The sequence below is a fragment of the Suricata suricatta genome, chromosome 9 (genome assembly GCF_006229205.1).
Source record: "Suricata suricatta isolate VVHF042 chromosome 9, meerkat_22Aug2017_6uvM2_HiC, whole genome shotgun sequence".
NCBI classification, from domain to species: domain Eukaryota; kingdom Metazoa; phylum Chordata; class Mammalia; order Carnivora; family Herpestidae; genus Suricata; species Suricata suricatta.
The window spans coordinates 93,729,996-93,756,460 of record NC_043708.1 but is presented as its reverse complement, the minus strand read 5'-3'; the positions used below and the strand labels follow the sequence as shown (position 1 = coordinate 93,756,460).

Below are 26,465 nucleotides of genomic sequence, written 5' to 3'. Positions count from 1 at the left end.
TGTGTTAAATTTGCAGTAGAGCTTGAAAAAAGTACCTTCTGATGGGATTTCATCTTTAACACTTTATAATCTTACACTTGCTTCTTGTCTTTTTGTGGGTTCAAGAGCCCGTTGAGTTGTGAAGAATTTGCCGCCTTCTTATGAGCTTGCTGACTTGTTCTATTGTGAAATTTCTTGCACATCTGAATATTGTGGAAGAAACAATAAAACTACACCATGAGGAAAACTAAAGGTCTTTATTTAAAATCTGGCATTTGTATTAATATATGATTTTATACTTTGTGATATTTTTCATACATTTACTCAGTAGTGAGTTTTGGTAAATCAGTTCAGTGGTTGCTAGTTCATGAATCTTACCCAGTATTTACAAGTGTATTTATGCAGCATCTGAATGTTTCTACCCAGCAATATCCCAGTCTAGAAAAGACTTAACACATTTCAGAACTTCAGCTTCTGTTGAGTTTCCTTTTTAATTTCCGTTCATAGACATATATGTGACTTCCAGTTCGACCTTCTGGCAAGTGAGTGTGGAAGAACACAGCAGTTCTCTCGTAGCTGTTTGAAATTAGGAAAGCACTTATTTCCTAAAAGTAAATAAATGTTTAAGTAAATAAAGGCTACATTTTGCTGAGCACTGTTTCATGAATTTTAGAATGACCAGATTTGCGTCTATACCACTTTTTTCTTAATAAACAGTAGTTTCTTAATAAAAGAATTAACTTGTTAAGTAACATATATATCTTGATAGTTATAGAACTGGGATGGATTTTGACCAGGGAAAAGACCAATTACAAAATATGGGGTTCATGGGGCACCTGCATGGTTCAGTTGGTTGAGCATCATGATCTCATGGTTTGTGAGTTTGAGCCCCTTATCCAGCTTGCTGCTATCAGTGCAGAGTCCCCTTCAGATCTTTTGTCCCCCTCTGTTTGCCTCTCCTCCACTTGTGTGCTCTCAAAAATAAATAAAGTATTTAAGAAAATATATGGGGGTTGGAAGGGATCTTTAAAAAGTTATATTGTTTGTTTACTTGAGTGCTCAATTTGAGGTGAAATATAAATAGTAAGTTTTCCCTCCTTTCATATTTCCTTACCTCCTCTAAAATGCTGAAGATGATCAAGTGAGTAGGCAGTGTTGAATCATTGTGAAACTCTTTATAAAGCCAGTTTAAGGGATTTAGATAAAATGTATCTGCTTCATCAAGATACTGACTTTTTCCAGTCAGGTCTGGGGGACATTGGAGAAATCTCATTGGAAGTGGGTAGTGGACATGGCTGTGAAGAGAAAGTTAACATTATAGTTACAAGAACTAAAAAGAAAAAAAAAAGTTTTTGAAGTACTCTTAAAAATCTATCATGTTCACATAAGAAAATGTGAAATCTGAATCTTAACAGGGTTCCAGTTGAGGTGAAGAAGCAAGTCTTTATGTAGTTTTCTCAGAGATGGACAATATGATTCCTAAAGCATGTTGCCTGTTGCTGCAGCAGCATTACCTTCGAGTCCAAACTAAAGCATGAAACGTCATTTCAAGCTGGGATAGTAACTCAGTACTGTGGGAGTCTCCATATGCTCCTGCATTATATGCTCTTACCAGAAAGGAAGGGGCCTTTGGGACCAGGTAGGTTACTTGTTAATAAGAGTAATTTCCCATAGGCTTAATCGGCAAGGTAGAAAATCTCATTAATTGGCAAGGTAGAAAATTTCATGAACCACAAAGGATTCTTGCTTTCTTCCCTTTCTGCTCTGAAAGCGGATGGGTCCTATCCTTAAGTTTTTTCCTGTGTGGTTTTTTTGTTGATGTTCTATATTGATTTAAATAAGATTTAGTAAAAGAGAGCAACCTATACTCACCAATTAAAATCCAAATAAATAAGGGTCTTATTGTGGCCTAGAAAGACTGGAGTGCATGTGAAAAAGATGGATTGATGAATTAGGACAACTTAAGCTAGTTACTTGCACTGTGCAAAAGGCACGTTTATAATTTTGCCTCAGGAAAAATAAATATGCAGTAGAGGTTTTTGTTATCTATGAAATGCATACAAATAAATTTACACAAGACCTAACACTTCATGGACTTTCATAATTTAGGAGATGAAAGTCTTGCTTCAGGGAGAAAATAGAAACAGCTGAGAAAAAGTTGCCAGCCTTCTACTGCAAAGTAGGCATTAGACTTTTTTTTTTTTTTTTTTTTTGCACTCCATTGTGCAGTCTGAAAAATGTTAAGAGCTTGGTGAACTAGTCAAAGTCTAAGACATCAACTACTACAACCGTGCATGGAAGGCCTCTTGGTGCCTCTAGAATTCCTGTTGTCTGCAGTGTTACTGCTGGCAAAGCGAGGAGGGAGAGCGAGTGTCCCACTCTCAGCTCTGGTCTGTTTTGTATGGTAGGTGAGCCTCAAGTTAAAAGGATACTTGAGGTCTTACATCAAACTGGTGGCTTTTGCTAGACAATCCCAGCTTTCCAGATTGTGTATCAGTGATTGGCATTAATGATTCAGTTGAGTATTACAAAAGTGTTAAATTATCTTAAAATATTAGCCTTGATATTTAGTTGACTGTGCACATGGAATATTAACTTCAGATTGTTTAAGTTTACCCCTGTACCATTATTGGGCAGTTGGTAATGAACACAGCTTATAATGGACCAAATGGATCATTTAAAATGTCCTGCATAGTTAAGGCAATTTTAGTGTTAATAGTGCCCAGAAACGCTTAATTGAAGCATTAGGATATCATCTAATTGAATTAGCTAATTTTTATAGGTGAGAGAACTGATGAGAAGAAAGATCACTTAGTCAGTAGTGATTTAAACTCAGGAATCTGAAAGGAATTTAAGTAGTCAGTTTCATTTTCTTAATAGCATATACTGGAACAACTTGTATTACCTATAATAAGGAGTAGAGTGGCAAGGCATCATTATAAACACTGAGGCTGCAGATGTATTGGGATTATTGTAACAGAGTTCTTGAATATGAGTCATGACATCAAGAGTACCTCGTTGATGAACTAAACCAGTATAGAGGGCGAGGAGTATATTTGATAAAAACAGGAAACTCAGTACTGGTGTCTTCCATGTTTTGATGTGGTTTAGTGAATACCCTGTGTGAAAATAGACATGTTGAACCATAATACTGGCATTCTTGTTTTAGGATAGCTAAGCAAATGTTAACTGCAGATACATTTGTGATATTTAATGGAAGTAGCACAAACTGTAATGCTGTCATAGACAAACAAGAAATAAGCAATAGGTCATCTATATAAATTTCTCTAAACCATTCACTATCATTGTCCTTCAGTCTTGACCTTTTTCTAGAAAAAATAATTGAGGGATAATAGAAAAAGTATGACGAGGGAGTCCCAACAGACCCAGATTTGAATTCTAACTCTGGCACAAGTTGCTTTACTTTGCTGAGCATTAGTTTCCCCATCTGCAGATGGGATAACAGTAACTTTTCCAAGTATTTGAAACATGTATGTCCTGTGCTTGTCATGGTACATAGTAGTTTACCTGTCTCTTCTCTTTCATCTCCTAAGCACTAGCATTGGATTGCATACGTACAAGTCTCAGTAATTCTGGATGAAGAATGGCCGAGTGTCCTCTTAGAAAAACTAAATCACTGGGAGATTTTTCAGTAGTTACAATATGTATGGTGGCATGGGTGGATATTTTTTTTCTGAAAGAACTATGTCTTTTCTTTGACTACAATGTTGGGCAATTTGGAGATGCTGAACACTTTCTCCATTTGTAGAATAATTCTTGCATGTGGCAAAAAACCAAGCAGAATAAATGAAAAGTAAAAGTCTCCTGTCCTCGTATAGTCCTCCTCCCCCGTAATAATCATTGATAATGAGCACATTAGGAGCTGTTGAAAATACTATACAAGAACAGGGCTTTCCACTGGGAAAGAATAAGCTTTCTTGCCATTTTGTTTACACTTCACAGGCATTGTTCTCCTGGGATTAGATCATTGCTCTTTGGAATTTGGGCACCGAGAATCTGGTCTGTGGCTTGCCTGAAATTTTAGTGTGAATTCCCACTGTGGCCAAGGCACTGTTTTTCATTATAATCACCTAATTGACTTACCAGCTGTTTTAGCTTGGCTCAATCACTAAAAATAATTGAATGTGAATAAAATCAATTTTGAACTGTTCTCATTTAAGGGCACTAACATAAAGTTGACCTAGGAGGGGTTGTTTCAAAAACAGGAGTCAGTTAAGGCCTATAGTTCACGTGAATCACATCTAGTACATGACACTAACTGAAGACACTCATTCTTTAAAGCTGCCATTGTTGCAGGATTAAGAAAATTATTAACATTCAGTTTAGGAAAAACAGAAGATACCTTTCATTGCACACTTAAATGTTAATTAGGTATGGGGCATTAACAGCTTTACTTTTATCTGTATTCATTGCTTTGAAGATTATAATAACTGCATATAAACAGTATAATAGAGAATATGGCTTAATGAAATAATTTCATCAATGAAAATAACTTTAATTCCAAGAGGTTTGATACCTGCCACTTACTTGATAGCTGAATTTGTGCAAGAAATCTCGAGATACCCAATTTTGTTCCTTTAGGAAATGTTTTAGATAACATTACCTGTAGTTCATTCTGTTCATTGGTGGGAGTACCACATGTCCCTCTCACCTAGTACTACTTGAACTAGCTCTGATTTATCAGATTCTACAGAATAGTGTGATAAAATATAGGAAGATCAAGGAAACTAAACCAACATTTGAAACTTAAGTCTAAATTTATGTTTGCAATGGTAAATGGAGGAACTTACTAAAAGTGTGAGAGCTAGAACTAGCTTTATTAGAACTGAAATAGGAGTCCAGAAATTTTATTATCTGTAATAATTTCAGTCACAGAACAGCAGCAAACTTAATAGCAATACTTAGAAAGGCAAAAACTGGGGCGCCTGGGTGGCTCAGTCGGTTGAGCATCCGGCTTCGGCTCAGGTCATGATCTCACGGTTCGTGGGTTTGAGCCCCACGTGAGGCTCTGTGCTGACAGCTCAGAGCCTGGAGCCTGCTTCAGATTCTGTGTCTCCCTCTCTCTCTGCCCCTTCCCTGCTCACATGCTTTCTCTCTCTTTCTGTCTCTCAAAAATAAATAAAAAATATTAAAAAAAAAAAAGGCAAAAACTATCCCTTGTGACCTCAAATTACAAAAAGCTACAGTAAAGCCTGTGCTGGCAAGGCATTTCAGAAGACAACTTGCCCTCAGGAATATTCAAATAAGTATAACTTGGGCATCTGTGAAGTAGTTCACTCATTAATAGTTTGTTCATTCACTAAATATTCCTTGAAAGTTTTTCAGAAACTGGCATTAAGGAGACAGTGGTATGGGTGACTGATACAAAACTGGAGTACATGGTGGTGAATGTTGTAAACATGGCATTTGGGGTGAAATGCTGGAAGAAATGCTGTCAGAAGGGGATCATGTACTGCTGGACCACAGTTGACTGCAGGTAACTGAAATTGTGGAAAGCAAGCCATGAATAAGGGTATGCTACCATAGTAGCTCTAACTCAGTGCTAAATAACATCCAGAATATTTAATTTGCTTCTGTTATCTATGTCAACAGAAAGACACATAAAAGAGGGTATATAGGAAGTTTTAGTGAGAATTTATAAGAAAGTGATAATTATCTCTGGGAAATGGGGCTAGATTATTCAGAGGATAACACTATAGGGTTTTTTCTTTTTGTACCATGAGTATATTTTTATAATAAACACACTGGGTTCTTAGGCAATCACTGTCATCAGACTATTGTTAAAAGTTTTAAATCCATTATGTCCCAGTTGAGTACTCTCCAGAATAAAATCTAAAAATTTGAATATATAAGAAGGCCCTGCATGAGCTGGTTCCTTCTTTACTCTGCCATATCTTCTGATCATCACATGATTTATTTTGATATACACAATTACTCTTTAAGTTTTCGATACTTAGTGTTACAATCTGTATTCTTAAGCAATGACTGATGAGTTCCTTCTTAACAGGGTAAGGTTCATTGTAATGGAGAGGAGAGAGTCAAGGGCTGTATATTAATGATCCCATCAAACACAGGGGTAGCAAGGGTGCATCCTGGTTTTGGCAAGATGTCATAGAAAACCCAATCTAAAAGTCCAAGAAAAAGATCTCCGCCAAGTTCTGCCAACCAGAGATGTTTCTCTGTGTTGAACTTTCTCATTTTGAAATACTCTAGGAAGGCTGTTAGGTTAACCTAAATTCAGTGTTTACATGAGAAAAAGAGTTGTTTAATTCTGTGATGTAACACAGGAGAATCAGCCTGGGGAAGAGAGACTTCTATTTATTTTTTTATTTTAAGGGAGACTTTATTAAGAATAAGGACAGTAAGAATACTGGGCACAGAGAATGATACCAGGAAGAATTTTATTTTGCTGCTTTGCTAAGGAAATAAAGCTACTTTCATCTTTATAGTGAGAAGTCCTAAATAATGCCCAAAACAAAAATGTTTAAGGCATTATTAGCATTTTATTTAAAGAGATGAGTATCACCATCTAAAAGTAAAAGTGCTTCTGAGAAGGGGAATTGGGAAGGCCGGCAGGGAACCATTGTTTTTTAAAACAAACTTATGGAGTGGCTTTTGAAACAACATGCATGTTCAGTTTTGACAAAAAGATTAGCATATGGAGGAACAAAGTGGCCTAATCAGAGACAAGCAAGTTTGCATTGGCCACTGTGGTAGAAACAAATTAAGCAGAAATCCAAGCTAGAATTAGTAGCAGGTGTTAGAAACCTCATCAACACAAATGACAGAGGTTCAACTAAAAATTTCAATGTTACTAGACCAGTGGCACCTTTCTTTCACAGGTAAGGTTCTATAGATCACTAAGGATAAGAACCAAATATAGAAGATACTTTTTACAGTTAGGTCCTATTTTGGATAGGACTGAGGGAAATTCAAACTAGGCAAGAGAAGTTATTGGAGATTGAAAAAATGGCTGCGGTTTTTCCACTTCATGTGTCCAGTCCCTGTCTGAGTCTGAAGTTCATCTGTCATCTCTCAAATACTGGCCTGGCTTTGTGACTTGCTGTGACCAAAAGAATGTGGTGAAATGGACAGTGTGCCAACTATAGACATAAATGAAGTTTTGGGGCACCTGGGTGGCTCAGCTGTTTAAGCATATGACTTCAGCTTGGGTCATGATCTCACGGTTGGTGAGTTCAAGCCCACATCAGGCCCTGTGCTGACAGCCTGGAACCTGCTTCAGATTCTGTCCCCCTCTCACTGCCTCTCTCCCACTTGTACTCTGTCTCTCTCGCTCTCAAAAATAAACATAAAAAAAAAATAAAGTTTTAAGCCACTAAAAGGTGGCTGTTACATAGCAGTTGCTGATAGAGTTGTGTTTATATAAAACTCGGGTTAAAATAGGTCACAAAAGAATAAAAACTGAGTTTGAGCTATAATAGAACATAAACTGGATCATTTTAAACAACTCCAAAGAGAACTGCTGGCTGATACTGTTCCTGAGCATCCAAAGATTAATGTCTACTGAGCTCACTAATGACTCGTAGTGGGAATACAAGTCTCCTAGGAATTAGAATTTGTAGGGCACAGGGTGGCCCAAAGGCTGATTCTCGTTCATTAGAAGGGGATCTCTTCAACCCTCATCTGCATTTTATCTCAATCTTTGGGACTGGAAATGTCACCAGGAACCTGCCACTGAAACAGTTCATTCTTTTGGACTGGGAATGAGGATTCAGACAACTCAGTCTTTCCCTAAAACAATTTGTAAAAACAGAGGGCACAGATGTGGAATGCTGGAAAAACTCAAATTATACACAAGGAATGAAACCAAATTCCTAAATTAACCAAACAACACAACAGTGTACACACAAATATTTGTCCTCTAGTATGGCAATATACCTGGGCAAAAACCAAACTATTTAATTATAACTTTAACTCCAACTCATATCGTTGTAAAGCAAAACTTAAATCTGAATAGTGATCTTAAACAGATTTGCTCTGGTGAATGGGCCCACTATTCTTAAGACTTCCAAATAGCTGTTCTGTTCGATGCCTATATTTTCGTGCCTGCATTTGTATATGAAGTAACATTATAAAGACAAATGACCTTCGGTTTCAGTACTTCAGATCTAGCAAATATTGAGATGTTGTGTGTGTATCTTAACTGAAAAAGGTACATACATCTGAGATCTGTAGAGATGATGTATGCTAGATCAAAGGTGGCTGCTTAACTCAGTTGTTTGCTGTGGTTTTTTTTTTTTAAGTTAAAAGTTTGATACCACTGACTACCTAGTTTTCCCAGCCTCCAGTCTCAGTTGATTACTTATTTCTTCCTTCCCTAGTTCAGTGATTTTTTTTCTTTAGTAATTAATATTTGAAGGGAGCCAATAGTCATTTATTCTGAAATAAACTCACAGTAGTTTCAATTTACAAATTTTCAAAACCAATCAATGTAAAAATTCACATTTTCCAGAGCTGAGGAATAGACTTTGTAGAAGTCATATGTAAAAAAAAAAACAAAACAACAACAACAAAAAACAAACATTGCTGCAAAGACCTAGTAGAAAAATGGAGAAAAGGTCAAAAATAAAATCAGAGGTACGGATCACTTTAAAAATTGCATATGCATTAGAGTGAGTCTTAAAGGGGAGATGTGTACAAAGAAGCATTAAAAAGTAATTTCAACAGCTATATATTTTTCATTTGTGGAATGAAGAATTTTATAGTCTAATCATAAACTTAAAATGCTAAATAGACATATTCCATTACTTTATAGGGAAAGATTTCTAACAGCCAGAAACACTACCACCAAAAGGATTTGGATATTATATTAAATCCTGTTTTTATTTCACATTATAGGACACAGGAAAAAGTAGGCTGGAAAAGGAATACTGCCATAGTATAATTTGTAATTAAGCATTTCTCATTTAGCTTAGTTGAAAACTATTTTAGTGTTTATGGAAAATTTGTTATCTTAACTATTTTTATATAAATAACTTTTTCTGTATTAAAAATACTTACCACAGAACACCATACAAAATGGTAAAACCGGATAGATAAACCTGAATTCTTTGTGGCTCAATATGCTATAATAAAAAAAAAGATATTAAGAGAAAATATTATTTTCTCATATTACATGACAGTTTGAGAAATAAATATATTTAAAATGGAATATAATTAACATCTGTTTTTTTAAATACTGAGACAATTTCATGCTTCAGGAACAGTCTCGTTTAGTTATAAGAGATGTTTTAAAAGTAATCCTAATGTTTGATATCAATATAATATTCTAAAGTACAGTTACATTCTAAAAAGATTTCTATTACCAATCCACCTAAGTCCTATTACTCAAATCTTTTGGAATAAAGATACATTTTCATTGAAAAATTTAATTTCTCTAGTCCTTCAGTCCTTAAAATTTTGCTAGTTTTGGTTTTTAAAAGTGAATGTTTTCAACTTCTTAAAAATTGATTGTAATCCTTGTCAGGTGAACTGAACATAGAAGTATTCATTCTGAGCATCAGCATCATTAATTATCTTTTCTGTCTGCTGGATAATATCACAAATCTTAAGAGTTAATACACCTCCAGAAGATAAACAGTTTAGTTTTTTGAAGAATTGAATTTAATTTCTTGGTAGCATTAAAAAATAATTATTTGAATAAAATCTTACCTATAAAGTAGCAGTGTCCACAGCACAGTTACCAAAAGTATTCGGTACCTCTTTGGGGCTAGAAAGCAGCCATGAATAAAGAACGGTAAGTGAGTACCCAAGACAGCTGGAAATCCTTGACTGAAGTACCAATGCCATGGATTAGAACCATAAAATGTTCCCATATTCTGCAGCACGTTAAATTTCAGAAAATTATATTGAACCAGGGTCCACTGGCATAGTTGATGGGAAAAGAAATAGAAATGTGTTAGTGCCAAGTATGAATCTTTGGTGTTAGAAGATTTGGCAGAATCTTGGCCAGATGATACTTTATATTAAGAATTTTGATTAATGACCACAGGAAATCATTCTTTATTCATTTTTAAAATTCTAAGTTTTAATGTGTTGATTTGTAAGCTAGGTTTGCAATTCAAGAGAGCATGATTAAACATTGATATGTATTTTGATAATGTGTTACATGCAATAATAGATAAAGAAGAGCCTCAAAAATAGTTTTTATTTATGTGTGTTACTGATATTAAAAACTTTAGTCCTTATGATATCACACATTACTAAGATAAAGCTTTGAAAACATTGCCATTTGAATTCTAGCACAAAGCTGATAACATCAACAATAGCAGGTAACAGTAAGTGGTCATTTCTGGCAGGCACTGTTGTAAGTAAGAAAGCCTTTACATTAACTTATCCAAGGTCACATAGCTAATAGTGAGGGCACTAGCTTTCAAACTGGCAGTCTGATTCCAGAGCCCTTTAGTGACTTTAAAATCAGAGAACTTAAAAACAACCAAAGGCCATTACCAACAGTCATCACGTTAAAATGTTAAACAAAATGCTTGAATAGAGAGTATTTGGATTAATTTGGAATTCTGATAAACTTGGGGTCAATAAAAATAATTTTAAAAATAACATTTTTTGTTAACAAACCTGACTAAATTGGACAAACTTGACAAAAATGTCATAAAATGGACTCCTTTTAACTTCAACTAGGAATACAAAATTACGTTTTATAGAAACCACAGCAAACTGAATCCCATTAAAAGTGATTTGCCTGTGTTCCTAAATACTCACAGATTAAGAAGTCAGGTTGAGTTTTTAGTGTAATAAATGGTTAGATTAAATTAGTTTAATATCTTTTTACTTACTTGACCAAAAAAAATACGATCAATTATCAGAGACAAACTTAAAGTGACAAACCTGAAAAACAAAACAGAAGAGTGATTAATATTCTGAACTTACTGAAAGTCTAATATTGGCATATGGCTTTGCAAATGCTTGGCATCAAAAGTCACTTTAAAAATGCTGTTTTACAATTTTGCCAACTGAATATGGATTTACACATGTTGCAAGATTTTCTGATAGAAGCTGTATTTAAGGAAAGTTTCTAAAGGTAATAAACACTATTATCTATTGCTATATAACAAACCTGGCAACTTAAAACTATGAACATTTATTTTCTCACAGTATTATAGGTCAAGAATCCAAGTGGAGCTTAGCTGGTGTCTCTGGGTCAAAGTCTCTCGTGAACTGTCAAAATGTCCACTGGGGCTAGAGTTTCATCTGAAAGCTTCACTGGTGCTAGTGGGAAAATCTTCCGTGCTCACTCACATGGCTCCCACACGTGACCTTTGTCATAAGACTACCTCCTGACACGGGGATCAGCACCTCAGGGTGAGCTAGCCAAGACAGAGTAAGTGGGCACCCAACCTGGATGCCACAGCCCTTTTATAACCCAGTGTTAGACATGTCATCCCTTCCACCACGTTTCTGCTTGTCAGAATTGAGTCATCCAGTACATGCACAAGGGAAGGGGGATTCCACAAGTGCATGAATATCAAGGGGATGGGATAAATGGGGGCAATCTCAGAGCCTGCCTACCATAAACACACACACAGAAAAGTACACTACGAGAATGAGCCTTTACGAATCATCACTATAGTAACAGTGTCTGTCATACAGATTACAGGATACAGAGCATTAGCAGCACTTCAAAAGGCTGCTTCATCTTTCCAGCCAGCCAATCTCCACTCTCCTTCCAAAGGTGACCACTATCCTGACTTCTGATAGTGTAGATGCTTTGCCTTTTATTGAGTTTTACAAAAATGAAATCTCACTATATGTATGCATGTCCAGTTTCCTTAAATCATTATTTTTGTGAGATTAAGCCACGTTTTTTGTATATTGCAGTAGTTCATTCATTTATAATACTATATAGTATCTCACTGAATTAATGTACCAGTGTATTCTGTTGATGAACACTATGCTTCCCTTTTTTAACTATTATGAACAGTGCTATAAATGTTCTTTTATACACCTTTTATTTCCCATACACATGTATATATATATATATATATATATATATATATATATATATGGTGAGTATATACTTAGGATTGAAGTTACTGGGCCCCAGCCTCAATAAATCTTAACAGTTTTTCAAAGTGGCTATATCAATTTTACAGGAATATGTAAGGGCTCTGTATCTCTTTAGGCCATTTGTGTAGACTAGCATGTCCTGATGGTTTTAATTTACATTTCCTTGATGACTAATGAGGTGAGTATTTTATACTTCTTGGCCACTTAGATATCTTTCAACGTACTTGTTCAGGTCTTTTAATCAATTTTCAATTGTTATCTCACAGATTTTTACAAGTTCTGTTGGTGTTTTTTGTATTGCAAATTTTTCCTGGTCTGTGGCTTGCTTTTTCACTCTCAGTGGTGAATCTGATGAACAAAAGTCTTGAATCTTAATGTATTCAAATGTATTTATCCTTTCCTTTATAGTTAATACCTAACATTCTATTTAGGAAATCTTTGCCTGCCTCAAGGTAACGAAGATATTCTATCATATCTTGAAGCAGTGCCACTCTTTTACCTTTACATTGAGATCTCTAATTCCCCTGGATATTTATTTGTTTGTTTATGGCAAGTAGGAATCAAAATTAATTTTTTCCTAAATGGATATCCAGTTAATTAAATATTTATTGAAAAAGATTATCCCTTCTCTACTGTACTGCCTTATCACTGTTATCATAAATGAGTGACTGTATGTCTGGCTCTGTTGCTGGACTGTCGTGTTCCACCAGTCTATCTTACCTTGCACTAATTCTAAGTTGTCTTAATTACTGTAACTTTGTAATAAGTCTTAATATTTATTAGCATAAGTCTTCCAACATTTCTTTTCTATGATTCTTTTAGCTAATATTGGTATTTTGCATTCCGCTGAAAAATTTAAAATCAGCTTTATCAATTCATATACATACACATCCCATATAGGGCTTTAGTTGGAATTGCGCTCTGTAGATCAGAATTTGGGGAGAACTGGTATCTTTAAAATATTGAATCTTCCATCCATAAACATAACATATATACTCTTCCATTTATTTAGGTCTTCATTAGTTTCTCCCAAAGTTTTATAGCTTCCTGTGTAGAGTTCTTGTACACCTTTCACTACTTTACTCATTGACTTCTGATGTTTTTTGACGCCACTGTAAATGATAGTTGTTTTCCTTTTTTTATTTTGACATAATTTCTCACTGAGGAAAGTTGCAAGAATACTATAAAGAATTGCCATATATACTTCACTTAGATTCCCCAAATGTTAACATTTTGCCCTATTTGCTTTATCTTTTTCTTTCTCTTTCTTTAAGTAATGCATTTTTTTCTGAACTGTTTAAGTTGCAGACATCATTCACCTTTATCCCTATACTTTTAGTGGGTATTTCCTAAAAATAAGAAAATTCTCTTACATAAACCACAAATAATCAGAACCAGGAAATTAAATTTTTATGGCTATCTAATTTACACTTTTTTCAGATTCTTTTACTTGGCCCAACAGTGTCCTTTATACAAAGAAAAAGAAAACCCTGATTATTTGCTGTTTTCACTTGTGTCTCTTTAGCCTCCTTTAGTCTAGAATATTTCCTTAATCTTTCCTTATCATTCATGATTGGCATCTTTGAAGAAGAAAGGTCAGTTATTTTCTAAAATGTACATCAATTTGGGTTTTCCTGATGTTTTCTCATGATTAGATTCAGGCTATGCATTCTGGCAGTGATACCACAGAAGTGTCAAGGTGTTTTCTCTGCTTCTAAGCAGGAGTTTCATGATACTGATCTCTCCAATTACTGGCAATTTTAACTTTGATCACTTACAAAAAATAAATTTTTTTAAGGATTTTATTTTTAAGTAATCTGTGTGCCCAATGTAGGGCTTGAACTCACAACCCTGTGATCAAGAATTGTATGCTCTGCCGATTGAGCCAGCCTTGTGCCTCTTAACTTTGGTGGCTTGATTAAGGAAGTATCTGTCAAGTTGGTCTACTACAAAATTATCTTTTATAATTAATACATATTTTATGAAGAGATACATTCAGACTATATAAAGTATCCTGTTATTCCTCAAACTTCTACCCACTAGTTTTAGTGTCCAAATGCAATCAGCATTTACATATTGACCTTGGACACAACGGGCACGCTGAATTTACTCACTACCCCTGCTTGGTATCGCTAGGCTCTTCTGGGTCTCCTACACACAGCCGCGCCGCACAGTTTTATTTCTTCCTCTCCAGCTGTTTGCTGTTCTTGCCTCACTGCACCGGCTGGGACGGATGCTGTTACACAGCAATGCAAATAATGAGCCTCCAGTCTCTGGAAAAAGGGATTTCAGTGTTTCGACACTTAGTGTGGTTTTGCTAGAGCATTTGATAGAAATGTTTTTCACGTTAATGAAGTCTCCTTCTATTACACATTTTCTGATGGTTGTTCCCATCATGAATAAGCTTTTAATTTTATCATATGGCTTTCCTGTGCCTATTAAGGTAGTCAGATGAATTTTCTCTTTTATTCTGTTAATGTCATGACGCTCATACTGATTGTTTTTCAGTACTAAGCTAAGCCTCCTTCACACTCCTGGACTAAAACCAATCGTGGTTATCATGTATTCTCCTTTTAATATATTGCTAGATTCAACTTGGTAAGGTTCATTTAGATTTTTGCATTCATAGTCATGAGAGATACTGATTTATAATTGACTTTTATTGTGAGGTTCCTTGTCAGATTTTGGGATCAAGGGTATGGTATCTTCATTAAAGGAGTTGGGAAAAAAAATTTTTTTTTATATTCTGTGGAATAGTTGATGTGGATGGATGCTTCTTCTCCCTTACAATATATGGTAGTATTCACCAGTGAAGCCATCGAGCCTGGTGTTTGTTTTAAATTCTGAACTACTAATTCACTTCATTATATATAGTACTATTCATATTTACTATTTCATCTTTTTCCAGTTTTGGTAAGTTGTATTTTTCCAGGAATTTGTCTATTTCATCTAACTTGTCAAATTTATTAGCAAAAAGTTGTTCATAATATCCTCCTCTTATCTCCTTAATGCCTGTATGATCTATAATGATGTCCCATACACTGTTTTGTCTTGCTAAGTTTTGGTGAGAGAATGTGGCAGCTGAAAGAAAACTGAAGTATGTTTGATTTTGCAGAATGAATGACAAAATGATGTCTCAAATTCTCAAAGTCATGTAAAAGGCAAAAAGAAGTAGGTCCATACATATTTGAAATTTTTCTAAGACTAAAGCAAGATTTTTCCCCATATTTAGAGATACTATGCCTGTCTGGATATGCAGTAGTTTTTTTTTTTTTTCTTTTTTCAAAAGAAATAGCCCTAGGTGCTAGAGGTTTTGGGTTCTAGTCCCAGTTCTGACCCTGATCAGGCGAAAGAGCTTGCAGGTATTACTTTCTTTCTTGAACCTCCACTGCCTCATCTATAAAGTGGGGGTGTTTAGATTAGATGAATTTTGTGTTTCTTTTTAAAGTAAACTCTACCCCCAATGTGGGGCTTGAACTCATGACCCTGAGATCAAGTTTCAAGCTCTGCTAACTGAGCCAGCCAGCCACCCTGCAACTGTTATTTTTAAAGGATGCGTGAGGCGCCTGGGTGGCTCGGTCGGCTTAGCGTCTGACTCTTGATTTTGGCTTAGGTCATGATCTCCTAGTTTGTAAGTTTGAGCCCCGTATCAGGCTCTGTGCTGACAGAATGGAACCTGCTTGGGATTCTCCCCCTCTCCTCTCTCAAAATAAATTTTTAAAAAACATTAAAAAAAAATAAAGGGTGATTAATACATAAAAGGCTGTTGGCTAGGACCAACTCTATGTACAACACTTGAGCGGGTAAGACTAATTAGGACTGTGAATTATATTTGTCATGCACTGTTCAATTTCAAAGTATTTTCACATACATTATCTCATTTATTCTTTCCTATATTTACCTTCAAAATAAACAAGACCAGCATTTGATTTATATGAATAGGCTCCTTCAGGCCTTTCCAGCTTGAAGCAGGCTGATTGCCCAGGACTAGCAAACTTGTGTTCATTTTTGATGTTATTTAAAACATCCCCTACTTTATAAACGTTTCCCTGTATAGTGTTTCCCCTGCAGGCAGAATTAGGCTTTTTATTACCTGTTTTCCTATAACATTTTGTTATATAACTACTTAGAACACTTTATATTGCTGGTCAAGAAGTACTGTTGTATTTCTTCTCCCACCATCTTCCACACTTCTGAATCCTCAAATGCTTGACACAACGCATCAGTACTTGTTGAACGAATAAACTATACATTATATTGCTGATGAAAGAGAAAAAGACTTTTCATCTCCCTGTGTAAAAGCCTACATGATCTTAGCCTCTGCTATCTCTCTGACCTCATTACCCTATTCTCCCCAACTCACTCTCCTTTAGCTCAGACTCATTGCTGTTCCTCAAAAATGCCAAAAAACACTGTTATGTCAAGGTCTTTGCATTTGCTGGTCTCTTTGCCTGTAGTATTCTTACCTCATTATCTCAATTCCTTTAGGTTTTGGCTCCAATGTCACCTTATCATGGTGATCTTTCTCAGTTACCCTATAAAAAATAACAATGCTTCTGTCCTACACCAGCATTCTATCCTTAGCTCTTGTTATTTTTCCCTATAGCATGTATTATCACTTGACAAATAGATATTACTCATGTTTTTAATTGTCTTCTCTCACCAGAAAACAAACTTCATGAAGGCAGGGACTTTGTTAAGTTGCTATATCTCTGGCACCTGGGACAGTACCTGGCATATACTAGGATTAAACAAATATTTGCTGAATTAATGTTAATCTGAGAAGTGGCAGCAGTGGCAACTTAGCTTCCAGATGACTTCATTAGCCCTTTTTAACTTCCTCACAAAAATACTCACACAGAGTGAATACTACTATATTAAAAAGATTACTGTTCTAAGAGACAGAAGGCATTCAGCCCTTTCAATAAATAACTGTTTAGGAAACTCTACTAGATACGTGGGCTATGTGTGATTCTAGGAGCTCAGAATTAGAAGACACGGGTTGTTTTGTTTTTGCACAGGGGCCATGCTAATCTTCTTTGTATTGTTCCAATTTTAGTATAACATTTTTTAAATGTTTATTTTTGAGAGAGAGAGAGAGATTGCAAATGGGGGAGGGGCAGAGAGAGACAGACACACAGAATCTGAAGCAGGCTGCAGCCTCTGAGCTGTCAGCACAGAGCCTGACCGTGAGATATGAGCTGAGCCAAAGTCGGATGCTTAACCGACTGAGTCACGAGGTGGCCCCCAACTTTAGTATATATGCTAGTGAATTGGGCACCAGAGACATGGGTTTCAGTACCAGTTCTATCACAGCTACCAACCCAATGACTGTAGATAACTTGTTTTTAATTTCGCCTGTTTACTACAAACTAAAAATACCTACATTGTCTTGATCCAAGAATTGTGAAAATCATGAGGTAACATGTAAATACACATTATAAAATATAAAAGAAGCAAGTATTTTAGAAACATTTAGGAGATGAAGTGTAAAAAGTTCTAAATTAGAAAAATTGCAAAGATTTCCACTGAAGCAAATTAAAATAATTACAGTTAACCATAATCATAAATATTAGAATATAAATTTGGAAATATTGTTTCCTTAGTCTGACAGTTCTCATTGACATTAGAAGATATAATAATTGACTACAAATGAAAATCTTGTTCATAATCTATAATTTATAGGTTATTAAAATTAATAGATGGATTGTAGCCATACTTACCCTATAGGTAAAAATTGATACAGAATAAGATCAAGCTTTTTCTGTTCTTGCCAGAAATGTCTGAAGACCAAAGGTATCCATGGAATGACTGCTGTGGGACGAATTATGAAGGCAAGTGCCACCAGGGATGAGTACTTGACACTATAAGCAAGGAAAATACGTTGTAGGAAACAAGTTTAGAAGTGATCTACAATTTATGCTATAATATAACATGTTTTTTAAAAATAAGAGCATTTTCCTTTTGGTATAAATGTTAACTTGCGTAAGTTACTTATACTTCCTGACTCTTAATTTTTCTTATTCATTAAAAGAGGTAATATCTAAGGGCTTTTCTAGCTCTGATATCCTAACTAATCTTTTGAATTAAGAAGTTATTCTATGTCTTAATATTGGCCTTGTTTGCTGAAATGTATACTGACTTTTAGCTCTGCACTCTGCCAGTTGCTTTCCTGATGGAAACATGATCAAGTCTCTCTTAAGAAGACAAAGTCATACAAAACCATTCTCTGAAAAAAAAAAAAAATAATAAATACATGTAAGAAAACATTAGGATTATTTAGGCAATGATGGGCTTCTGAGTACATATGATTTTGTTTTGAAAGTAAGCTGCTAATTTATCCGAATGAAAGATACATATATGTAATTGATAAAAACCCTACTGTACAAACCTCTAAGAGCATGGATAGAAATGTGGATTTTTATTATTAGGACTTCTTTCAAAACCTACCTACAGGAGACTAATCATTTCATCGTGAGGGCTACAGATACATTATTGCATGGAAATAGACTTAGCCCTGCTTAAAATTTAAAGCAGGGAAACAAAACAACTTCATGGTACCCTTATATATCTATTAACTAATAAGTAGCTATAGAGAGATTTCTGATGATGAGGGTGTAAAAGCAGGGATTTCAAATTCAAATTCTTACAGAAACCACACAAGTAATAAAAATGAATGATGCAGACTGTGTGGAGGCTCTGATACATGAAGGAATCCTGGCCCAAAATGTTGCTGGGCCTCTCATTTTTTCAAAAGAAACCAGAAATCCAGATTTTATGTAAGATCTCCCAATTTTAAAATGTTGTCAAGTAGTTTCTTCAAAAAAACAAAAGAAAAACCACTGTGCAGGTGAAATAAAACATTTTCATAGATTGGTTTGTTTTGCATAAAGCCTGATGCAACCTCTGCTATAATGAAACTGCCAACGGCATCCCCAGATGTATACTTGTAATCCTAACCTCACTCCAGACTTTCACTTGTATTTCTTAACTTTTTTCCTGAGTATTTCTACACAGATCTCTACTGGCACTCAAAATCAGAGTGTCTGAAATAAGCCCCAAACCTTCTCTGAAAACTGTTGAGTGTCTAATATTTTATAGTTTCACTCAGTTTTTCAGTCTTAAAATTTTAGAGGCCCTCAAATGCCAGCATCTCACCCACACATCCACTTTGTTTCCTTCCCATTCCCATCACATAACATCAAGTTCTGTCACTTGTCTGGAATATTTTCATAGTTGCTGTTTTCCTTCCTTCCTTCCTCCCTCCCCCCTCCCTCTTCCCCCTTCCCTTCCTTTATATTGCCCCCAAATATTCCTTTTTAATTAACATCATTGTCATCAGCAACATTTACTGAGCACTTACTTTGTAAAAGGCCCTGTGCTATGTACTTTATATAGATTCTCACTAAATTCTAATGAGAGATGTTTTATCATTTTAGAGAAATCAATGCTTAGGTATTCTCACACCATCCTTAAATCTTTCATTTATAGTAATTGCACTTTATTAAAATTTTTTTAAGTTAATTTATTTTGAGAGACAGAGAGGGGTGGAGAGAGAATGCCAAGCAGGGTCTGCACTGTCAGTGAGGAGGCCAAGGCGGGGCTCAAACTCCTCATCTGTGAGATGGTGACCTGAGTCAAAGTTGGATGCTTAACCAACTGAGCCACCCAGGCGCCCCCATAATAAGTGTATTTTTAAAGGAGTTTGCAAAATGTCATATGTTCTAAGGCCAGGAATAGTACCTGTCATGCTTATCTAGGAAAAAATGCTCATGAAGTGGTCATCTGTGCTACATGACCTTCCATTCTTTTTTTTTTTAATAGATCTAATTTTTTTTAATGTTCTATTTTTGAGAGAGAGAGAGAGAGAGAGAGAGAGAGAGAGAGAGAGAGCGAGCGAGCGAGTGAGCAAGCATGAGCAGGAGAGGGGCAGAATCTGAAGACAGGCTCCAGGATCTGAGCTAGCTGTCAGCACAGAGCCTGACGTGGGGCTCAGACCCATGAACTGTGAGATCATGACCTGAGCCAAAGAAGGACGTGTAACCAACTGAGCCACCCAGGCGCCCCATGACCTTCCATTCTTGACGGAATCAGGGGAAGGCACTTGAATCCTGGCAGCCATTCTAAGTCAAGCTAGTGTGAAACTATGTCCAAATAGAAATAATGCATTTAAGAGACCCAATCAGATTTTCTCAAATTGAATGTATACAGAGAAAGCTGGACACTTGGTAGTAAGGACAGAAATGGAAACTAGCTAAACAAAATAAGACAACCAAAATGGATTCACAGACTGGGCTATAAAGGCATAACAGAACAGACTTTTCTCAAAACTGCCTTGGATTCTACAAAACTCATTCATTTCACTTATGTGGCTGAGTATAATTTTCTTGCATGCCTGGCTACAAGGTGTCTCTTTTCCTTATTTTTAGCCTCATAATAAAGCTCTCATGATATAGGTAAACTTAACTGAATGCCTATTCTTGCAGCCAAGAATCTAATGCAGAAATGATCTTATTTGATTTGATTCTCCCAACAACCTTTTTATATAGGAAGAATGAATACTAGTTTTGTAGTCATATCAAATTCAAGCTTTCTCTCTTTCAGTAAATCCTAAATACCGGTACTGCAAGAGAATTCTTTCTAAATCAGATTTGGTTATATCATGCTTTTCAAAAAGCTTCAATATCCAATAGTTCCTGACAACCTACAGAATAAAGTCTAAATTCTGGAGAAGGGCAAAGTCCCCTTTCCATCCATCCCTTGTTCTTCTCTTCTCACTAGACAAGCGAGAACACTAGGGTGTGTGGTAGGATGGACAGCCTGCCCACAGGAAGATAAACCCTTTTACGGCTCTGTGTTTTTGCTCATGTTACCTTTGCTTGGCGGTTGCTTCCCCTGTTTATATAAGCCCAAATCAGGCCCATATATTTTCTTTAACTTACTTTTTAAAATTGAAGTCTAGTTGATCTACAGTATTATTAGTTTCAAGTGTACAATATAGTGATTTGATATTTATATACATTATAACATGCTTACCACAATAAGTGTAGTTATCTGTTACCACACAAAGTTATTACAACACAACTGACTATATTCCCAATGTTATGCTTTATATCTTAAGGACTTGTTTACTTTATAGATGGACGTTTGTACTTCATAAACCCCTTCACATGTTTTGCCCATTCAATAACCCCTCCTCCCATCAGGCAACCATGAATTTGTCCCCTGTATTTGAGTCTGTTTATGCTAAGTTTGTTCATTTGGTTTTTTAGATTCCGTTTTTAAGTGAAATCATACGGTATTTATCTTTCTCTGTCTGACTTGTCTCACTAATATCATCTACGTCCATCCATGTTGTTGTAGATGGCAAGATTTCATTCTTTTTTATGGCCAAGTAATATTCCTGTGTGTGTATGCCAAACTTTCTTTATCCATTAACCTATTAATGGATTCTTAGGTTGCTTCCATATCTTGCCTAGTAAATAATGCTGCAGTAAACATAGGAGTGCATATTAATGTTTTTGTTTTCTTTGTGTAAATAACCAGATGTGGAATTGCTGGACTATATGTGTGGTATTTCTATTTTTAATTTTTGGAGGAACTTCCATACTGTTTCACTTAGTGGCTGCAACAATTTACATTCCTGCCAACAGTGCGTGAGGGATCCCTTTTCTCCATTGCAGGCCAGCACTTGTTATTGTCTATTTGATACAACCACTCTGAGAGGTGTGAGCTGATACCTCATTGTGGTTTCGATTTGCATTTCCCTGATGGTTAGTTATGTTGAGCATCTTTCATGGGTTTGTTGGCCATTTGTAGGTCTTTCTTGGGAAAATGCCTATTTAGGTCTTCTGCCCATTTCTTAATTTGGGGTTTTTTTTTAATTTGGTTTTTTTAAATTGTAGGAGTTATTTATGTATTTTGCATATTAACCCCTTGCCAGATATATAATTTGCAAATATCTTCTCCCAGTAGGTTGCATTTACATTTTGCTGATGGTTTCCTTTGATGTGCAAAAGTTTTTATTTCCATGCAGTCCTACTGATTATTTTTGCTTTTGTTGCTCTTGTCTGGGGAGACAGATCTAAAAATATATTGCTAAAACTGACATCCAAGAGTTTAACACCTGTTTCTTTTGGGAATTTTATGGCTTCATTTAGATCTTTATTTTATATTTTTGTATATGGTTAGAAAAAAATGGTCAAGTTTCAGTCTTTTCCATGTAACTATCCAGTTTTCCCAGCACTGCTTATTGAAGAGACTGTCTTTCCCCCATTGTATATTTTTGCCTACCTTTGTCATAGATTAATTGACCACAGACGTGAGGGTTTATTTCTGGACTTTCTACCCTTTTTTTCCTTTTTTTTTTTTTTTTTTTTAAGAGAGAGCAAAATGGGGGAGGGGCAGAGGGGGAGAGAGAGAATCTCAAGCAGGCTCCATGCCCAGTACAGAGCCTGATACAAGGCTTGATCTCATGACCCTGAGATCATGACTTGAGATGAAATCAAGTCAGATGCTTAATCTACTGAGCCACCCAGGCACTGGGCTCTCTATTCTGATCCACTGATCTATATTTTTACTTTGGCACCCATACCATACTTTATATATTAAAAAAAGTATAAAATACTGTAACTTTGTAGTATTGTTTGAAATCTGAGAGTGATACTTCCTGCTTTTTTCTTTCTCAGGATTGCTTTGGCTATTCAGGGTTTGTGTGTGTGTGTGGTTCCTTACAAATTTTAGGGTTATTTTGTTTCTGAGAAAAATGCTATTGCTTTGGGTAATATAGACATTTTAACAACATTAATTTTCCAATTCACGAACAAAGTATATATTTCCATTTGCTTGTGTCATCTTCAGTTTCATGAATGTCTTATAGTTTTAAGAGTACAGGTCTTTCACTTTCTTGGTTAGATTTATTCCTAGGTATTTTTAAAATGCAATTATAAGTGGGATAGTTTTGTTAGTTTCTCTTTCTGCTAGTTTGTTAATAGTGTATAGAAGCACAACAGATTTCTGTATATTAATTCTGTATCCTATAACTTTACTGAATTTATTTACCCTAATAGTTTTGTGTGTGGAGTCTTTATGGCTTTAAATATTTTTTAAAATATTTTTATTTATTTTTGAGAGACAGAGAGAGACAGATCATGAGCAGGGGAGGGGCAGAGAGAGACACACCCACACAGAATTGGAAGCAGGCTGCATGCTCTGAACTGCCAGCACAGAGCCTGATGCGAGGTTCGAACCCACGAACTGTGAGATCATGACCTGGGCCGAAGTCAGACGCTCAACTGACTGAGCCACCCAGGTGCCCCAAAGGAGTCTTTATAGTTTTTGACATGTAGTATATTATCTGCAGTAGTGAGCTTTACCTCTTCTATAGCAATTTGGATGCTTTTTCTTTTTCTTGTCTGGTTGCTGTGGCTAGGACTTCCAGTACTATGTGGTATAACAGTAGTGAGAATGAGCATCCTTGTCTTGTTCCTGATCTGATGAAAAGCTTTTAATTATTCACCACTGAGTATGCTTTTAGTTGTGGGTTTGTCATAGATGGCTTTTATTATGTTAAGGTATGCTCCCTCTATATCCCCTTTGTTGTGTTTTTACCATAAATGGATGTTGAATTTTGTCAAATGCTTTTCTTAAAAAATTTTTAAAGTTTATTTATCTTGAGAGAGAGACTGTGTGAGCAGGGGAGAGGCAGAGAGAGAGATGGGAGAGAGAGGGAATCCCAAGCAGGCTCTGTGCTGCCAGCATAGTCTGGTGCAGGGCTCAAAACCATGAGATCATGATGTGAGCTGAAACTAAGAGACAGATGCTTAACTGCGTAAGCCCCCTAGATGCTCCTTGTCAAATGCTTTTTAACCTTCATTTTGTTAATGTGGCATATATATCATGTTGATTTTTGGATACTGATCCTTGCATCTCTGGAATAAATTCCACTTGACTCTGGTGAGTAATAACTTTTAATGTATTGTTGAATTCAGTTTGCTAATATTTTGTTGAAGATTTTTGCATCTATATTCATTAGGAATATTGGCCTATAATATTCTTCGCCTTTTTTAGTATCTTTGTCTAATTGTTATCAGGGTAATGCTGGCCTCATAATGAATGAACTTAGAAGTGTTCCTTTGTCTTCAATTTTTGGGAACAGTCTGAGGATAAGTAGTAACTTTTCTTTAAAAGTTTTGTAGAATTTGTGAAGCCATCTGATCTTGGACTTTATTGGTTGGGAGTTTTTTAAATTAGATTCAATTTCATTAATAGAGATAAGTCTGTTCACATTTTCTATTTCTTCCTATTCAGTCTTGAAAGATTGTTTCCAAATTTATCCATTTCTTCTAAGTTGTCCAGTTTGTCAGCATATAATTTTTATAGTAGTTTTTATAAGCCTTTATATTTCTATGGTGTTGACTGTAACTTCTGTTTCATTTCTGATTTAAGTCCCTTTTTTTCTTGATGAGCTTGGCTAAAGGCTTATCAAAATTGTTTATTTTATATTTTTATTTATTTATTTATTAAAGTTTATTTGTTTTGAGAAAGAGAGAGCAAGCATGCACACACAGCAGGGACAGAGAGAGAGGGAGAGAGAATTCCCAGCAGGATCCACACTGTCAGCATGGAGCCTGATGGGGCTTGAACTCACAAACCATGGGATCATGACCTGAGCTGGAATCAAGAGTTGGATGTTTAGCCAACTGAGCCACCCAGGCACCCCCTTTTAAAGAATCAGCTGTAGGTTTCACTGATCTTTTCTATTTTTTTTTGTCTATTTCCATTGTGATCTTTATTATTTTCTTCTACTAACCTTGGGTTTTCTTTGTTCTTTTTCTGCTTCATTTAGGTATATGGTTAAGTTGTTTAAGATTTTTCTTATTTTTTGAGGTAGGCCTTTTTTTGCTATAAACTTCCTTCTTAGAACTGCTTCTGTTGCATTCTAAAGATTTTGGAATGTTGTGTTTCCATTTTTATTTGTCTTAGTATTTTTTGATTCCTTCTGATTTCCTTGTTGACCTATTGCTTCTTTAGTAGCATGTTTTTGGCCTTCCTGTTTATTTTACATTTTTTAAAAAATTGCAATTGATATCTAGTGTTATTCTGTTGTGAGCAGAAAAGATGCTTGGTAAGATTTCAGTATTCTTAAATTTACTGAGACTTATTTTTTAGCCTAATATGTGATCTATTCTGGAGAATATTCCATGTGCATTCTGGTGTTTGAAGATGAACTATTCTATGTCTCTTAAGCCCGTCTGATGTAATATGTCAATAAAGCTACTGTTTCCTTAGTTTCTCTCCGGATGATCTATTCATTGTTGTAAGTGGGGCAGTAAAATCTCTTCCTCCTACTATACTTCTCCTTTTAGGTTTGTTAATATTTGTTAATATTTAGGTGCTGCTATGTTGGATTCATATTTACAATTGTTTTTTATTTATTTTTAATTTTTTAAAATATTTTATTTATTTTTAATACAGAGAGAGACAGAGCATGAGAGGGGGAGGGGCAGAGAGAGAAGGAGACACAGAACTGGAAGCAGGCTCCAGGCTCTGAGCTAGCTGTTAGCACAGAGCCTGACACGGGGCTCGAACCCACGAACGTGAGATCTGACCTGAGCCGAAGCCGGAGGCTTAACCGACTAAGCCACCCAGGCGCCCCTATTTTTAATTTTTTAAAATGTTTTATTTATTGTTGATACAGAGAGAGACAGAGCATGAGAGGGAGAGGGGCAGAGAGAGATGGAGACACAGAACTGGAAGCAGGCTCCAGGCTCTGAGCTAGCTGTCAGCACAGAGACTGATGCGGGGCTCGAACCCACGAACGTGAGCTATGACCTGAGCCGAAGTCGGAGGCTTAACCGACTGAGCCACCCAGGCGCCCCTACAATTGTTTTTTTAAAAACTATTTTTAATGTCTTTATTTTGAGAGAGACAGAGAGTGAGCGGGAGAGGGGTAGAGTGTGAGGGAGACAGAATCTGAAGCAGTCTCCAGGCTCTGAGCTATCAGCATAGAGCCCAATGTGGGGCTCGAACCCACAGACTGTGAGATCATGACTTGAGCCGAAGTTGGCTGCTTAATCGACTGAGCCACCCAGGTGCCCTCATATTTACAATTATTATATCATCTTGTTGGATTGATCCCTGTATCCTTATGTAATATCCTTCTTTGTCTCTTATTACAATCTTTGTGTTAAAGTCTATTTTTGTCTAAGTATTACCACCCTAGTTTTTTCCTTCACTTTCATCTGCATGGAATATCTGCATTCATCACTTTCACTATGTATCTTATGGTCTGAATTGAGTCTCTTCTATGATGTAGCATATAGTCTTTTTTTTTTTTAATCCACCGAGTCACTTTATATCTTTTGGTTGGAGCATTTAGTTTACATTTAATGTAATTATTGATAGAAATGTACTTATTG

At 35.8% G+C, this 26,465-nt stretch overlaps 2 protein-coding genes and 1 pseudogene across 3 annotated transcripts in view; 1 reads left to right on the top strand and 2 right to left on the bottom strand.

The window, feature by feature from the left end:
• Nucleotides 1–631, top strand: part of CCPG1 (cell cycle progression 1) — a 43,299-nt gene extending 42,668 nt beyond the window's left edge. Inside the window, exons 11-12 of one of the 2 annotated variants that reach the window (XR_003913273.1) lie at nt 106–232; nt 487–631. Coding sequence is in view for 1 of the 2 variants with exons in the window: in XM_029951743.1 (XP_029807603.1) it covers nt 106–122 (17 nt within the window). In the remaining variant the exon portion in view is untranslated. Of the gene's footprint in view, nt 1–105 lie in introns of both variants that reach the window. The other variant, XM_029951743.1, reaches the window with a different exon arrangement.
• The window catches only part of PIGB (phosphatidylinositol glycan anchor biosynthesis class B), a 37,147-nt gene continuing 10,706 nt past the window's right edge, over nt 25–26,465 (bottom strand). The window contains exons 6-12 of the mRNA XM_029951746.1: nt 17,769–17,909; nt 10,815–10,866; nt 9,673–9,884; nt 9,022–9,086; nt 2,885–3,098; nt 1,094–1,274; nt 25–584 (exon numbers count right to left, since the gene is read on the bottom strand). Coding sequence (XP_029807606.1) covers nt 447–584; nt 1,094–1,274; nt 2,885–3,098; nt 9,022–9,086; nt 9,673–9,884; nt 10,815–10,866; nt 17,769–17,909 — 1,003 coding nt within the window. The 3' untranslated portion in view covers nt 25–446. The remainder of the gene's footprint in view (nt 585–1,093; nt 1,275–2,884; nt 3,099–9,021; nt 9,087–9,672; nt 9,885–10,814; nt 10,867–17,768; nt 17,910–26,465) is intronic.
• LOC115303129 lies at nt 17,030–17,122 on the bottom strand (annotated as a pseudogene).